Source organism: Pongo pygmaeus, chromosome 13, assembly GCF_028885625.2.
Source record: "Pongo pygmaeus isolate AG05252 chromosome 13, NHGRI_mPonPyg2-v2.0_pri, whole genome shotgun sequence".
Taxonomy (NCBI): domain Eukaryota; kingdom Metazoa; phylum Chordata; class Mammalia; order Primates; family Hominidae; genus Pongo; species Pongo pygmaeus.
Window position 1 is genome coordinate 65,875,858 of NC_072386.2, and position 16,919 is coordinate 65,892,776.

Here is a 16,919-nt window from a genome sequence, read left to right on the forward strand (position 1 = left end):
ATCTCTAGTACCTACCACAGTTCGGGGATAATAGCAGGCACTCAGTAATGTTTGCTAACTGAGTTAATGAGGGAATAGCAAGTATGCAAATGGAATGAGCATGTTTGCTAATACACTGGGAATTTCTAATAAAGAAAGCTGGAGGCCTGTTGTATTTTCAGTCAATGCTCCTCTGAGCCTAGCACTGAATGTTTTTTGGCTGCTGAGTGTTTCAGTGAGTGGCCTAATCACTGCCCTGCCCAATGCAAAGGAAGCAGGTCTCTCGCAGGCAAGGGAGATGAGGCTGCTCCAGTGGCAGGCACTTCGCATCTCTGGGATGGACATGCCCTCTGCTTTGCATAATGGTCATTTTGTCCTGCTTCTGCAGGACTATAACATTCTTGCAAGTGGGTGCTGTGGTGTGTTTCTTCCTTTATTCCCCACAGTGATCAACACATAATTCAATAAATGCGCTTTATTGAACTTGATGAAGTATGTAATCAATATCATAGGTTTGGCTCTCCAAATAGCTCCCTCAGAAAGAGGAAGGAAGAAAGGAAAGAATGAACAAAAGAAGGAAAAGAGGAAAGAAGGAAGGAGAAAGGACCGTAGAAGACACAAAGGAACAGTTTTAACAATTTTTAATGCTAACCATGAGCATATTTTTCCAAGTGTCTCTTTAAAAGTCTCTTTAAAATAACTGTGCATCTGTTCTCACTCATAGGTGGGAATTGAACAATGAGAACACATGGACACAGGAAGGGGAACATCACACTCTGGGGACTGTTGTGGGGTGGGGGGAGGGGGGAGGGATAGCATTAGGAGATATACCTAATGCTAAATGACGAGTTAATGGGTGCAACCCACCAGCATGGCACATGTATACATATGTAACTAACCTGCACATTGTGCACATGTACCCTAAAACTTAAAGTATAATAATAAAAAAATAAAAAATAAAAAAAATCTCGTTTAAAAATTAAAAAATAAAATAAAATAACTATGCCTCTAAATATTGAATTTGCTTTAAAGAAGCATCAGGACTTACTCTAAGATACAGATAGCATTCTCAAAATGAGGTTCTGTTTTTTCTCCAACTCCCCACCATACCAACAATCAAATTCCAAAGCATGTTTGGATGTCTTTTGAACTAGGGGTATATTTTAACATTTGTTTAATAAGGCAGCTACCACCCTTCCTTTACAATTTTATAAACCATTGGGTTTAGCTTCTTAAAGACAATTAAAAACCTGGAGAAAGCAAGTGCCCTCTTTGCCACTGTATTTAACATGCAAAGCTCTGTGATGCTAGGATCCTCATTGCCCAACCTAATTTGCCTGCCCAGTCCTGAAGGAGTTACAGAGTCAGTGAACTAATTAAAAATATTTCAAAGTTCCCTCTGTTCTGACCCATGCTCAAACATTTTATTTGATCTATTTCAATGAATTCAGAGAAAAAAATCTTTTTACTAGATTTCATTCTTTTAGAATATTAAAGCACCAAGAAATTACACTAAGTGCCGTTTTAATGGCTTTAATTAGGCCAAGTCAACAATCAGCAAAGAGGACCAGCTAACCCTGACATGCCATCTCTTTCATTACAGTTCATGTCACACACACATCCGGGGGCCTTCTGGAATACTCAGCGCCAGTGTTAAGATCATCTCTGCCCAGCTGTTTAGCACTTGGTTCCACTGCATTCTCCCTTTCTTTCAGCCCTGTTCCGTCTGGAATGGTTCACTTCCTATGAAAAGGTCAAGAGCTGGCATGAGTTGGGGAGAGAAGCTCTTCCCCTGCAGAGATGAGCTTGCCTGGGCATCTCAGGAATCCATGAATTGTATGACTGGTGGTCCCAGAGATGCCTTGAGTTGGCTTTAAGGAAAATTTTTATCAGCTCCATTTTCTACTTTTATAGAGCAAAATATCTATTCTCTTCCACTAGGGAAAATTTGTTGGTGTCTGTTGAAAACTGTGGCCATTTGAAATGGGATTTTTCTTCAAGTTTCTTAGCAATATTTTGGGGGGAGGTTGGAGAATGTGGGGTGGGTCGTGGTGACATAATTCAGTGCCTTCACTTAAGCATAACTGTCTTCCCTATCTTTCTATCTTTAGAAATAATCATTCTCTTACAAAAACTGGAGATCTCACCTATGCTTTTGTTAGGGTGGACATGGAGGGAATGGTTTAAAACATAATTATGTGATTGGTATGTTCCTAAAATCAAGTCAAAAAGACAGCCCCTTTCCTACGTAAACATGGAAGCGTTCTATATCTGCTTCCTCTCCTATTTCTGAGTGGTTTTTAGTGGTTCCCATTAATGGGAGATTACTTCTCCCAAGACAAATGATTTCCCCCCAAACCAATCTGTCATCTCATCTTGGACAAGGGTCCGCATACTCCAGGCCATGAACTGATATTGGTTCATGGCCTATTAGGAGCTGGGCTGCACAGCAGCAGGTGAGCAGCAAGTGAGCAAGTGAAGCCTCGTCTTTATTTATAGCCACTCCCCGTTGCTCACATTACTGCCTGAGCTCCACCTCCTGTCACATCAGCAGCAGCATTAGATTCTCATAGGAATGTGAACCATATTGTGCACTGCCCATGTGAGGAATCTAGGTTGCATGCTCATTATGAGAATCTAATGCCTGATGATCTGTCACTGCCTCCCGTCATCCCCAGATGAGACCAGGAAAACAAGCTCAGGGCTCCCACTGATTCTGCATTACGGTTAGTTGCATAATTATTTCATTATATATCACAATGTAATAATAATAGAAATGAAGTGCACAATAAATGTAATGCACTTGAATCATCCCAAAACCATCCTCTGCCCCCCATTTGGAGAAAAATTGCCTTCCATGAAACTGGTCTGTACTAGATTGTTCTCATGCTGCTATGAAGAAATACTTGAGACTGGGTAATTCATAACGAAAAGAGGTTTAGTTGACTCATAGTTCTGCATGACTGGGAAGGCCTCAGGAATCTTACAATCATGGCAGAAGGCGAAGGGGAAGAAAGGCTCCTTCTTCACAGGGTGGTAGGAAGGAGAAGTGCTGAGCAAAGGGGGAAAATCCCTTTATAAAACCATGAGCTCTCGTGAGAGCTCACTCACTATCACGAGAACAGCATGAGGATAACCGCCCCCATGATTCAGTTACATCCCACTGGGTCCCTCCCACGACTCGAGATCATGAGAACTATAATTCAAGATGAGATTTTGGGTGGGGATACAGCCAAATCAAATGACAGTGCCTAGTGCCAAAAAGGCTGGGGACCACTGCTATAAGAGATAAAATGATGATGTACTTCACATCCCTTTCTCAATTGATTTTAGCAAGAAAATAAACCCCCAGAATAAACTTGCTCCATTCTCCTTTTCAGCAGAACATTGAATAGCTTCCTTGCTTAAAATCCTCAGAAAGCTCTTCCACAGTTTTTCTTACAGAAAGATTTTGGGTTTTTTTTGTTTGTTTGTTTGTTCATTTTAAACTAGCCACATCCAGACTATTCCTTGAAAAGTCTTCTAGCTCAGTAACTGGTGCCAGGGTGGGGCTGGGATATTCCCCTTTGGCATTAGTGCCATCCACTAAAAATCTGGGCTGGGAGCACAGGCATCTCATTCTATGCTATGGTGCAGGGGATCTGTTTTGACATGGACAGCCAGATGTGTGTGAGTGTCTGTTTAGGACTGGGACTCATACTCTGCAGTGGACCAAAAGGATTGTTCATTCAATGGTGCTGTGGATGGTTAACAGAACATGAAGGCCTGGGAATCCAAGAAAGAGGTGGACTTCTGTCTTAGGTTGTTGGCTTGAATCCCATTCTGCCTCCAAACAGATGCAAATGACACAGACTTTCAGGGTGTGGGAATGAATGAGATGGAAGACTGCAAGTGACATACTATTCAGGATGCCTTGCCCCACCCAACCTTCTTCCAAACCTGGGATTGAAATGGCCCACCCCCCAGTTCAGGGTTGTTTCTAGCTCTGGAAACAGTGAAGTTTAAACAAGCCAGTGCCAATACAGGAACAAGTTGCTTGAGGCCTACACCTGACCTTTCGTGTGGTGTCCATCATAAGTGGAGAGGAGTAGTAGAGAGAAAAAGACATCCTTCCCTTCCTTCGCAGGCCCACTCAGATGTCCCAGGCCTGGATGGCAGCATTATGCCCACGGAAGCTTGCGTATGCTATGTGCTCAGTGAACCTCACAATTGATACAATAACTGTTATTCTAAGGGAGCTGTAAGAGATGCCAATTTGATGTCACCTGTATTACATAGGAATCATTTAGCGAATTCCACAGTAATCCAGACTGTCACTGAGCAGCGGATCTCAGAGTGCTCACTAGACCAGCAGCACTGGCATCATCTGGAATGTCAGAAATGCAAATTCTCAGCGGCCTCTCCTTAAGACCCACTAAATTAGGAACTCTGGGTGTGCAGCCCCCAGCTCACTTCATCTATTCATATTACCTATCTGACTCTTGCACTTGATAAACATTTTGTATTTTTCTGAACAGAATACTTGGATACAATTTACTTAATCACATTTGCTCTTATGATTAGTTTGCAAAGAATAATGAAGCAAAACTATAAAAATATTAACAATGACATTAGGATATATACTGTACATACGTAAAACCAAAGTTTTAGAAGCCCATATACTAACGCATCTGTAATGCCCTTTGTAGGTGTTCACAGTAGGTGTTCATGGTCAGAAAAGGAGACTGCAGTACTCCACATCTCAGGAAATGTTTGCAAAACATGACACTCAAAATCAGAGTTCATTGATTACTTGCAATATACACAGGCCAGGCTTCTAAGTAGCACCCGAGCTACAAAGCAGTGTTTTGTTTTACTCGTCAAGAGCGCTTGGAGCTGACATTTCCCTTGCAAAGCATGAGCATGCTGATAGATAAAGGAAGAATATTTTCTCCAAGGCCTCTCTCAGAGGCCCACTGAGTGTGTGGAAAGTTTAGAGACCTCCATCTGACTGTTGGCTGGGTTTGGTTGGGGCCTATAATCTGGATTTAGTCCCTGTGGGCACCAGTTAGCTTGTTTGGAAGCAGATTCAGGATTGTTTTCCCAGCCAGTTTCTGGCATGCTGGCTGTTAGGTCCAAATCTTGGGCCAAGGTTGGGTACGTGACTAATATTTCACATGTTCTAAGATGATCACTCCCAGGCATCCCCCTTGTTTCTGGAACAATGAAGTCAAATCTGTCCAGCAAACATGAATACCACAACATGTTCTGATACTTAGAGCCACTCTGGAAAGTCACCCTGAAGAATTCTAAAGGTCTGCTTTTCCTCTAGGATTTTTGATGATGGCCGCTGTGTTTCGAACTGTCCCTCATGGAAATTTGAATTTGAGAACCAATGCCATCCATGCCACCACACCTGCCAGAGATGCCAAGGAAGTGGCCCTACCCACTGCACCTCCTGTGGAGCAGGTGAGAGGACTGCTGCTCCTCCGTCTTCCTGACCCCAAACCTGTTCCTCTTCTGATGGCCATCAGAAGACGCTTTTTGGTTTGACCCAAAAGCCTTGTGTCTGGGGTTGAGGGTTAAGATCAGACAGCTGTTCACTGGAGAGCCTGTACAACCTTGAACTTTCTGCTTGTTGTCAGGACACAAAAAACTTGTTCACCTTATTTGGGTGTAGACTCGGTGCCCTTGAAAAGATGAGAAAGCAGCTAAGAGATGCCTTTCCAGAGAAGGAGAGAGAAGGACATAGAAGCATGAGGTGAGACATGAGATAGACAGTGAAGCTAAGATTTGTGGAGGTAAAAGTGAAAAGCTAGGGAATTAAGAAAGACACGTTCTGTCTTTAAGGAAATATGCCACTTATAAGTTGCCAGAGCTCGGCAGAGCAAGATCATCATTTCGAATGATTACAAATGTGACCTTTTGTGTCCCAGATTTACCTGCACTAAAAGTTTCCTGCTGTCATTGGATTCTATTTCATGCTCTCAAGGGTTCTCCGCACTCTGACCCTTGACTCCTTTCCAGCCACAACTCATATGCCTGTCCCCTACTGACCTCATGTGGGCCAGATTCATATTTTATTTTTTTCTATATACTACTTTTTAAATTTGAGCCAAATTTAAAAATTGGGACATTGCAAATAAAAACTTGGGGGTTTAATGTCTGTTGAAAATTCAAAAGATCTGCCAACACTGGACCTGCGTTTCCCAAATCATTACCTGGAGTCCAAAAGAGGCTGCTCTCCATCTCTCCCCAGTCCCCACCATTCCCAGTTGTCTCACTGATCCTGAGGCTGTCAGTTACCAGCATCATCATCCTTACATCATTTTTCTGGTGGAAGAGAATTACTGATTTTTATTCTTCTTTGCAATAAACCAAGAAAAATGAAGAACACATTGAGAGTACCAGGCATTTGCAGGAGATCAGGAGATAACACATTTCTGTATATAAATTAAAAGTATTGCTTTGTGTTTCATGTGTCAAAATATGACAAATATCTGTCATATTTTACTTCTAGACTGCATTATTCTGTTTCCTTCATCATCTACAAGATGATGATAATGCTTACTTCTTTAAGAGTTTTTATGGGCCGGGCGCCGTGGCTCACGCCTGTAATCCCAGCACTTTGGGAGGCCGAGGCGGGCGGATCATGAGGTCAGGAGATAGAGAACGTCTTGGCTAACACGGTGAAACCCCGTCTCTACTAAAAATACAAAAAATTAGCCGGGCGCAGTGGCGGGCGCCTGTAGTCCCAGCTACTCGGGAGGCTGAGGCAGGAGAATGGCGTGAACCCGGGAGGCGGAGCTTGCAGTGAGCCGAGATCGCGCCACTGCGCTCCAGCCTGGGCGACAGAGCGAGACTCCGTCTCAAAAAAAAAAAAAAAAAAAAAAAAAAAGAGTTTTTATGAAAATTAAATGACATGAAATGAGATAAAACAAGCATTTAGAACAGGGCTAGCCACATGGTGAGCACTTGGAATATTAACTATTCTTATTTTTATTATTATTACTGTTATTGTTTGTAGCTGCTTACTCTTTTGAGCATTTGAGTTTCTCTTGCTCCTAAGACTTCATTTGAGATGTTTCCACTTGTTGTCTGGCTGATGTCTTCCTATTCCATCTTAGTTTCAACATCATTTCCTCAGTGAGGACTGCCCTAACCTCCTTGCCTAGATGAGGCCTTCACATCAGCAACCTGGGAACACTGCACATCCCCCTTCACGAGCCTCAACACATTTGATGTCTATTTGGTCCATAAGTCTCTATGCCCCATAAGAGCATGGCATGGTTTCTACCTTGTTTCTGCTGTATTTTAAGCACCAGCACAGTGTCTGGTATATGGAAGGTTCACAATAAATAACTGAATGAATTAATAAATGAATGGTTCAATGGAAGGAATGTTAAGACCAGCAGTCAGAAAATGTGGGTTCAAGTCCCGCCTTTGTTACTGACGAGAAGGTACTAAACCAGTCACTTCACCTCTTTATGCCTCTTCTTATTTGCAACAAAAAAAAAGAAGAGAAAGTACAAGATGGCATCCAAAATCACTTTCACATCTCCATATACAGCACAAAATTAGAAAGAAGTTTAGATACCAAACAAATGTCTAGTCTTCTAAGCATCCTACAACTACTTGGACCAATCTACCTATAAATGCGCTGACATTTCTTCTATTTTTTTTTCTATTTGAAATTGTGTTTAATCCATTATCTTAAACATTTATTGCATCCCTTCTATTTACAAGTTACTATGCACTGAATGCCAGAGAAAATGAGATAAATGATAGCATGATACTCACCTTCAAGGAGTTACAGTCTAACAAGGAGGTTTGTCCTTATATGTTACAAAACAAGAAAATAATAGATGAAGACCAAATGCATGGTAGAAATCCTACCCCAGATCAGAGAAGCAGCATCACTTCCAGCTGTAATGAGCAGAGAAGGCTTCCTCAAGGTGGGGTGTTGTTTACCAAGCCCTGAGGTAGCTCTGCTTACTTGAGAGTGTGATGTCCTTAAGAAGCATTAGTGAAGCATTAGTGAAGCAAGTGTAGCAGAGACCTTGATAACACAGTGCTGAAGAAGATGGATGATTTAATTGAAGAAGTTCCATATCCATAAATGGAAGCTTTGATAAAAGGCTAAAAATCCTCCAGCCGGGGTGTCCCATCAACCTTCATAAGCCCCTCCCACCAATTTGTAGAGACTGCATCCCTTGTTTAATTGTGACTTCATTAAGGTTTAGGTATGATGCCTTTTGGAAGTGCACATCTCCAGCTATATTGCTGAGGATTCACTCCAGTTCTCTTCCAGATTTATTCACTACCAAATGACCCAAAGCTAAATTCCATCAATCACACAACAGCTACAGTAAGCAAAATGTGGTAGTCAACTTCATCAAGTTTATTTTCAGAATCCCTGCACCTTTCTTTTATCCTTTCCAGCAGTCCTTTTCGCCTCATGCCTTCAACCCTCACCCTTCCTTTTCTTCTATGGACACCCAATATCATCATGCTGGTCCACCTTCTCACCTAACAGAATCAGCTGCCAAGAAATGCTCTGGTAAAAGTGAATTACTCTCCAGAATAAACAAAAGCTAATCCAAACTCTTGTCCCCTATTATCCCATTTGAACTCTTGTTGCCTGTTTTCCCAGGAAAGTTTTTGGTGCCTAACAAAAGTATCAGCACTTCTACCACTGCAAATAGCTTCATCTACATACTATTATAATAATTTAAAGTTGAAGACCCTGGGCAAGTAGCCAAAAAGTTGTGCATGGTATTTAAATTTCTGAGCTATCCAAATTATCATCCATAACTAATTGAGCAGGGCTACTCGACATCTGACCAAATCTTGACATAGTCCTGGACCAAACCTATGGGAAAAGCTGGTCATGGCCAAGGCATCTAAGTGACCTCCCTTTGCAGGTCTATGTATTTTAAACACTGAGACCCCCTCAAATCTCTGTTCTTTAAACCCAAATTATAACACCCAAAGAGGCGCCTCAATAAAGCCATGCCCAAACAATAAAAATGGAATTGAAGAACACTTCCTTCTAAATCTGGGCCCGTCGTTGCTAATTTTTAAGATGGATGATCCAGTTGGATATAGGGGAAAAATTGAATATTGCCAAATTCCACAAATACATATTTAGAGCCTTAGACTCCCTCTAAGCATCTGGATCCTGAGTTGATGTCATGTGAAGGCGCAAGGGATGGAGAAGAGGTCGAGTTCCTCACTGCTCTCCCTCAAATCTTCCTACCTACACCAGAGAAATTGGGGAACTCTGAAAAAAAGATTTTTTTCTGAATGAGTCATAGTGGATGGAAATGGCATTTGCTACGGTTTCATAAAGTGGCTGAGAACATAACTTGGAAGGATGACCCTCTTGTGATCTTCAGAGATTCCAGGTTCCACCAGATCAGAGTTTTGTGCTCCACAATGTTGATCGATAGCTGTAGAATCACCAAATGCACATTAGTCCTTCCAAACCCTCTTCTTTCCTTAGAGGATAATCTATTCTATGTCTAATTTAGAAACAGTAGAATATTTTCTTCCACCACCTCTGTGGAAGCCCTTTTTATTTTCTTGGTCCTATGGGAACCAGTAGCCTTCTAGTATAAAATCACAATCAGCAAAAAAGGTAGCTTGAGAGCCCATAATCCAAAAGCATGTTTTAAAAATTGCATTTCAGGCGAGGCACGGTGGCTCATGCCTGTAATCCCAGAACATTGGGAGGCCAAGCCAGGCGGATCACTTGAGTCCAGGAGTTCAAGACCAGCTTGGGCAACATGGTGAAACCCTATCTCTACAAAACATACAAAACAAAAAACAAAAAAAACAGTTGGCCATGGTGGCACGCACCTGTAGTTCTAGCTACTTGAAAGGCTGAGGCGGGGGGATCACTTGAGCCCAGGAGGAGGAGGTTGCAGTAAACTGAGATCATGCCACTGCATTCCAGCCTGGACAACAGAGTGAGACCCTGTCTCAAAAAAAAAAGAAAATGTATTTCAACTATGGCTTTGAATAAATAAGAAATATTATGATAAATGATGTGAAAGTGCCATGCTCACAGGTAAAAAATAGTCAAATATCAGCAACTTCACGTGGGTCAATTTAACATTATACTGACTTTCAGTTCCTGCACTTGCAACATGGGGTTAGTGCTATCTTCATCCACAAATTCAGCAGCCTTGCATCTTGAAGATCGATGATTTTGGATCTCCATGTGGTAGATCACATGATGAACGAACCCTAGACCCCGGTTATTCTGAGTAACACAGATCAGCTGCTCTTCAGAGGCAGGGACATATGGGAAATCTGATTCAGAGAAGATGGATACCCCGAGCATACTCAGCACAAAAACTCCAGGAGGGTGGGAGCAGGAGACCTCTAGATGCATCAGTATTCATCTTATTGTTGTTTTTGTATTTGTAACTGATTAGAATCCTTTGTAACTAATTGTGATGCTTTGTAACTAGTTAGGCTTTTTCATTCCCTCCAGGAACAAATTCCCATGGTCTGTTAGGCTGTGGGCACTGCTGATTCTTTCCTTATAGAATCCAATGTTGACAGAAGTCAGGAACCCTCAGGAACGCACGTAAAAGAATCAAAGAAGTGTGCTTGGTCTAGTGCTTCAATAAGCTTGTCATTATAGGCATTGGCAGCTCTGCAGAAATTCAGACCTTAGATAGTTAACGCAAGCATGTGACCGATAACAATTCAAAATCATTTTAAAAGATTGCACTTTCATAAAAAGTGTCGATCATTACGCATGTGTTTATTCTCATGGGCTCTCTATAGCCCCCAAGTCTGAGAGCTTTCACAGATACCAAAAGGAGCCTTTGGGAAAGTTAAACACATTTTGAATTGTAGTTATTCACAGAGCATCGTTTCGCAATGACATCCCAGATAGTAGTCGCTGTTCACTGAAATACATAAAATATTGGAAAATAATTCCCTGCAAGGAAAACTTCTCAACTACAAGGATGTAGCTATTGCACTTTTCATTAAATCCATCCTTACACCCCTCATCCACTAGGAAAAAAAGCACTCAGTCACATCTTTTTATTATTATTATTATTATTATTATTATTATACTTTAGGTTTTATGGTACATGTGCGCAAGGTGCAGGTAAGTTACTTATGTATACATGTGCCATGCTGGTGCGCTGCACCCACTAACTCGTCATCTAGAATTAGGTATATCTCCCAATGCTATCCCTCTACCCTCCCCCCACCCCACAACAGTCCCCGAATTGTGATGTTCCCCTTCCTGTGTCCATGTGTTCTCATTGTTCAATTCCCACCTATGAGTGAGAATATGAGGTGTTTGGTTTTTTGTTCTTGCGATAGTTTACTGAGAATGATGATTTCCAATTTCATCTATGTCCCTACAAAGGACATGAACTCATCATTTTTTATGGCTGCATAGTATTCCATGGTGTATATGTGCCGCATTTTCTTAATCCAGTCTATCATTGTTGGACATTTGGGTTGGTTCCAACTCTTTGCTATTGTGAATAATGCCGCAATAAACATACGTGTGCATGTGTCTTTATAGCAGCATGATTTATAGTCCTTTGGGTATATACCCAGTAATGGGATGGCTGGGTCAAATGGAATTTCTAGTTCTAGATCCCTGAGGAATCACCACACTGACTTCCACAAGGGTTGAACTAGTTTACAGTCCCACCAACAGTGTAAAAGTGTTCCTATTTCTCCACATCCTCTCCAGCACCTGTTGTTTCCTAACTTTTTAATGATTGCCATTCTAACTGGTGTGAGATGGTATCTCATTGTGGTTTTGATTTGCATTTCTCTGATGGCCAGTGATGATGAGCATTTTTTCATGTGTTTTTTGGCTGCATAAATGTCTTCTTTTGAGAAGTGTCTGTTCATGTCCTTCACCCACTTTTTGATGGGGTTGTTTGTTTTTTTCTTGTAAATTTGTTGGAGTTCATTGTAGATTCTGGATATTAGCCCTCTGTCAGATGAGTAGGTTGCGAAAATTTTCTCCCATTTTGTAGGTTGCCTGTTCACTCTGCTGGTAGTTTCCTTTGCTGTGCAGAAGCTCTTTAGTTTAATTAGATCCCATTTGTCAATTTTGGCTTTTGTTGCCATTGCTTTTGGTGTTTTAGACATGAAGTCCTTGCCCATGCCTATGTCCTGAATGGTAATGCCTAGGTTTTCTTCTACGGTTTTTATGGTTTTAGGTCTAACATTTAAGTCTTTAATCCATCTTGAATTGATTTTTGTGTAAGGTGTAAGGAAGGGATCCAGTTTCAGCTTTCTACATATGGCTAGCCAGTTTTCCCAGCACCATTTATTAAATAGGGAATCCTTTCCCCATTGCTTGTTTTTGTCAGGTTTGTCAAAGATCAGATAGTTGTAGATATGTGGCATTATTTCTGATGGCTCTGTTGTGTTCCATTGATCTATATCTCTGTTTTGGTACCAGTACCATGCTGTTTTGGTTACTGTAGCCTTGTAGTATAGTTTGAAGTCAGGTAGTGTGATGCCTCCAGCTTTGTTCTTTTGGCTTAGGATTGACTTGGTGATGCGGGCTCTTTTTTGGTTCCATATGAACTTTAAAATAGTTTTTTTCCAATTCTGTGAAGAAAGTCATTGGTAGTTTGATGGGGATGGCATTGAATCTGTAAATTACCTTGGGAAGAATGGCCATTTTCACGATATTGATTCTTCCTACCCATGAGCATGGAATGTTCTTCCATTTGTTTGTATCCTCTTTTATTTCCTTGAGCAGTGGTTTGTAGTTCTCCTTGAAGAGGTCCTTCACATCCCTTGTAAGTTGGATTCCTAGGTATTTTATTCTCTTTGAAGCAATTGTGAATGGGAGTTCACTCATGATTTGGCTCTCTGTTTGTCTGTTATTGGTGTATAAGAATGCTTGTGATTTTTGTACATTGATTTTGTATCCTGAGACTTTGCTGAAGTTGCTTATCAGCTTAAGGAGATTTTGGGCTGAGACAATGGGGTTTTCTAGATATACTATCATGTCATCTGCAAACAGGGACAATTTGACGTCCTCTTTTCCTAATTGAACACCCTTGATTTCCTTCTCCTGCCTAATTGCCCTGGCCAGAACTTCCAACACTATGTTGAATAGAAGTGGTGAGAGAGGGCATCCCTGTCTTGTGCCAGTTTTCAAAGGGAATGCTTCCAGTTTTTGCCCATTCAGTATGATATTGGCTGTGGGTTTGTCATAGATAGCTCTTATTATTTTGAGATATGTCCCATCAATACCTAATTTATTGAGAGTTTTTAGCATGAAGGGTTGTTGAATTTTGTCAAAGGCCTTTTGTGCATCTGTTGAGATAATCATGTGGTTTTTGTCTTTGGTTCTGTTTATATGCTGGATTACATTTATTGATTTGCATATATTGAACCAGCCTTGCATCTCTCAGATCACAGTGCAATCAAGCTAGAACTCAGGATTAAGAATCTCACTCAAAACCGCTCAACTACATGGAAACTGAACAACCTGCTCCTGAATGACTACTGGGTACATAACGAAATGAAGGCAGAAATAAAGATGTTCTTTGAAACCAATGAGAACCAAGACACAACATACCAGAATCTCTGGGATGCATTCAAAGCAGTGTGTAGAGGGAAATTTATAGCACTAAATGCCCACAAGAGAAAGCAGGAAAGATCCAAAATTTACACCCTAACATCACAATTAAAAGAACTAGAAAAGCAAGAGCAAACACATTCAAAAGCTAGCAGAAGGCAAGAAATAACTAAAATCAGAGCAGAACTGAAGGAAATAGAGATACAAAAAACCCTTCAAAAAATAAATGAATCCAGGAGCTGGTTTTTTGAAAAGATCAACAAAATTGATAGACTGCTAGCAAGATTAATAAAGAAAAAAAGAGATAAGAATCAAATAGATGCAATAAAAAATGATAAAGGGGATATCACCACCGATCCCACAGAAATACAAACTACCATCAGAGAATATTACAAACACCTCTACGCAAATAAACTAGAAAATCTAGAAGAAATGGATAAATTCCTCAACACATACACCCTCCCAAGACTAAACTAGGAAGAAGTTGAATCTCTGAATAGACCAATAACAGGAGCTGAAATTGTGGCAATAATCAATAGCTTACCAACCAAAAAAAGTCCAGGACCAGATGGGTTCACAGCCGAATTCTACCGGAGGTACAAGGAGGAGCTGGTACCATTCCTTCTGAAACTATTCCAATCAATAGAAAAAGAGGGAATCCTCCCTAACTCATTTTATGAGGCCAGCATCATCCTGATACCAAAGCCTGGCAGAGACACAACAAAAAAAGAGAATTTTAGACCAATATCCTTGATGAACATTGATGCAAAAATCCTCAATAAAATACTGGCAAACAGAATCCAGCAGCACATCAAAAAGCTTATCCACCATGATCAGTCGCATCTTTTTAAAATATAATATCTTACATTATAACAGCTTCATGGCTAACTTTGTACATTTTCCCTCTTTTCATTGCCCCTGTAACTGATCAGACAACTATGGCAGAGAGCACTTCCTGTACCAGGGAGAGTGTCGAGATAGCTGCCCAGAGGGCCACTATGCCACTAAAGGGAACACCTGCCTGCCCTGTCCAGACAACTGTGAGCTCTGCCACAGCGTGCATGTCTGCACAAGATGCATGAAGGGCTACTTCATAGCGCCCACCAACCACACGTGCCAGAAGTTGGAGTGTGGACAAGGTAAGCCTGCTCCTGGGCCCTTGCCCAGCACCCGAACATGGGAGGAGGGGCTGCACCCTGGATGTCCTGGAGACTTGAATTGCCTTCCTGGCTTGCATGTCAGCACTTGGGATAATTTTGGGTGACTCCATATCCTAGTGGGGAGAGAGGTAACTTTCTCCCTCTCTGTTCACACACCCTTTCTCTGGGTTTCCTCAGATATAATCCAAGGTCATAGGAATGCACCTAAGTGTATAGAAAATTGGCCAGGTGCAGTGGCTCATGCCTCTAATCCCAGCACTTTGGGAGGCTGAGGCAGGTGGATCACTTGAGGCCAGGAGTTCGAGACCAGCCTGGGAAACATGGTGAAACTCTGTCTCTACTAAATATACAAAAATTAGCCAGGCATGGTATTGCATGCCTATAATCCCAGCTACACAGGAGGTTGAGGCAGGAGAATGGCTTGAACACAGGAGGCAGAGGTTGCAGTGATGCGAGATCACACCACTGCACTCCAGCCTAGGAGACAGAGCAAGACTCCATCTCAAAAAAAAAAAAAAAGAAAGAAAGAAAAAGAAAATGATCTTGGTGGGTGGGGGGATTGTGGATAGGATATAGGCGAGAGAAAATAAAATTAGAATCCAAAAGTCCAGGTCAACAGTTTTCTCCTTCCCAATTACTAGACATGAGACCCTAGGCAAAACTCATCTAATTTGCCCATGCCTTGGTGTCTTCATCTGTCAAAGGAAGAGCACAGCATCAAGACAGAGTGGCTTTGAGAAGCCAGTGAGGACCAGCCTAAAACTACTTGAAAATATTAAAATGTTCTGTGAATCATATGTGTTGTTATTGCCCAGTTTCTTATCTTTTATGTGAAGAAGGAAATTAAAAAACAACACTTATAATTTCAGCTCTCTCCTATGTAAGAATGCCATGGACTGTTATTGCCCTGCTCTGTATAAGAATTATGCCTGGTCTGGTGCTGAAGAGAGCTCCAAGACATTTTTAGAATAATTAAGACACTCAAGTCTGTTTCTCCTTAATGTTTATGAATGTAGTAAAAGATTTTAAACTTTTTTTAAAAGTGTTTAGTAGCACAGATAGAAAGAGAAAAAGAACCTGTTCATTTACATACCCAATTCCATTTTCCCAGAAGCAGAGCTGGCTTCTTTAATAAATAAAATCAATGAGCTTGACTTCAAAACGAGCTGCATGGCATATGGTCCAACCTGGTTCTCTTTGTACCCAATCAAGCTGATTCAATCTATTCAATTAATAGAAGGCGATTAAAAAGTAGAAACCACATATATCCTCGAGGATGGTTTTGGGCTTCATAATTGTTCTATGATTTACTTTAAAATAAGCTACACACGAACATATTTTTATAGCAATTAACTTCTCTCCACTCAATGGAAATGAGTTGTGTTTTTCACTTCTCTGTCTGTGTAGGTGAAGTCCAAGACCCAGACTATGAAGAATGTGTCCCTTGTGAAGAAGGATGTCTGGGATGCAGCTTGGGTATGTCCTCTTCCTTTGTCACCTAAAGAGTTGAAATAGCTGAGTCCTTTTCCACACATCTTCATCCTGTCATTGCCCCAGCAGGCACTCTTGTCATTGCTGTCAGCCTCAGTGTCACCATCAACGTCTTAAGTATGCTCTCTTCAACACAAACAGGATCACTGTGAGGAAATACTTGCTTTTGAAGCAATGAATGGGTTTCTTGTCTTTATGAAACTCAAGTTTAGAAAAGGAGGCCATGGCACCTTTTCCTCTGGTTGTCAATGAGTTGTTGGAGCTTACTGACCAGCAACCGCATTTCAGGTGCCTAAGACTCAGCCTCTCCTTAGCTTCTCAAGGTGACACATTTGGAAGATTAACAGTGAGTGAACTCAAGCAAAGAAATGCCTAATTCCTGTAACTCACTTGGTGTGTAAAACACAAAAGTTTGTGGGTAGAGGGAGGGGGGTTTTCCTTTATAAAAATGACTCTGTTGGGCTGGGCACGGTGGCTCATGCCTGTAATCCCAGCACTTTGGGAGGCCAAGGTGGGTGGATCACCTGAGATCAGGAGTTCGAGACCAGCCTGTCCAACATGGTGAAAACCCATCTCTACTAAAAATACAAAAATTAGCTGGATGTGAGAGCAGGCACCTGTAATCCCAGCTATTCGGGAGGCTGAGGCAGGAGAATTGCTTGAACCCAGGAGGCGGAGGTTGCAGTGAGCCGAGATGGTGCCATTGCACTCCAGCCTGG

The 16,919-nt window shown here is 41.5% G+C and overlaps 1 protein-coding gene across 2 annotated transcripts in view; it reads left to right on the forward strand.

Moving 5' to 3' along the window:
- The window catches only part of PCSK5 (proprotein convertase subtilisin/kexin type 5), a 468,314-nt gene that overhangs the window by 338,617 nt on the left and 112,778 nt on the right, over nucleotides 1-16,919 (forward strand). For both annotated transcript variants that reach the window (XM_054502928.2, XM_054502929.2), the window contains exons 22-24: nucleotides 5,291-5,427; nucleotides 14,482-14,688; nucleotides 16,117-16,185. In XM_054502928.2, the coding sequence (XP_054358903.1) occupies nucleotides 5,291-5,427; nucleotides 14,482-14,688; nucleotides 16,117-16,185 (413 nt within the window). The remainder of the gene's footprint in view (nucleotides 1-5,290; nucleotides 5,428-14,481; nucleotides 14,689-16,116; nucleotides 16,186-16,919) is intronic.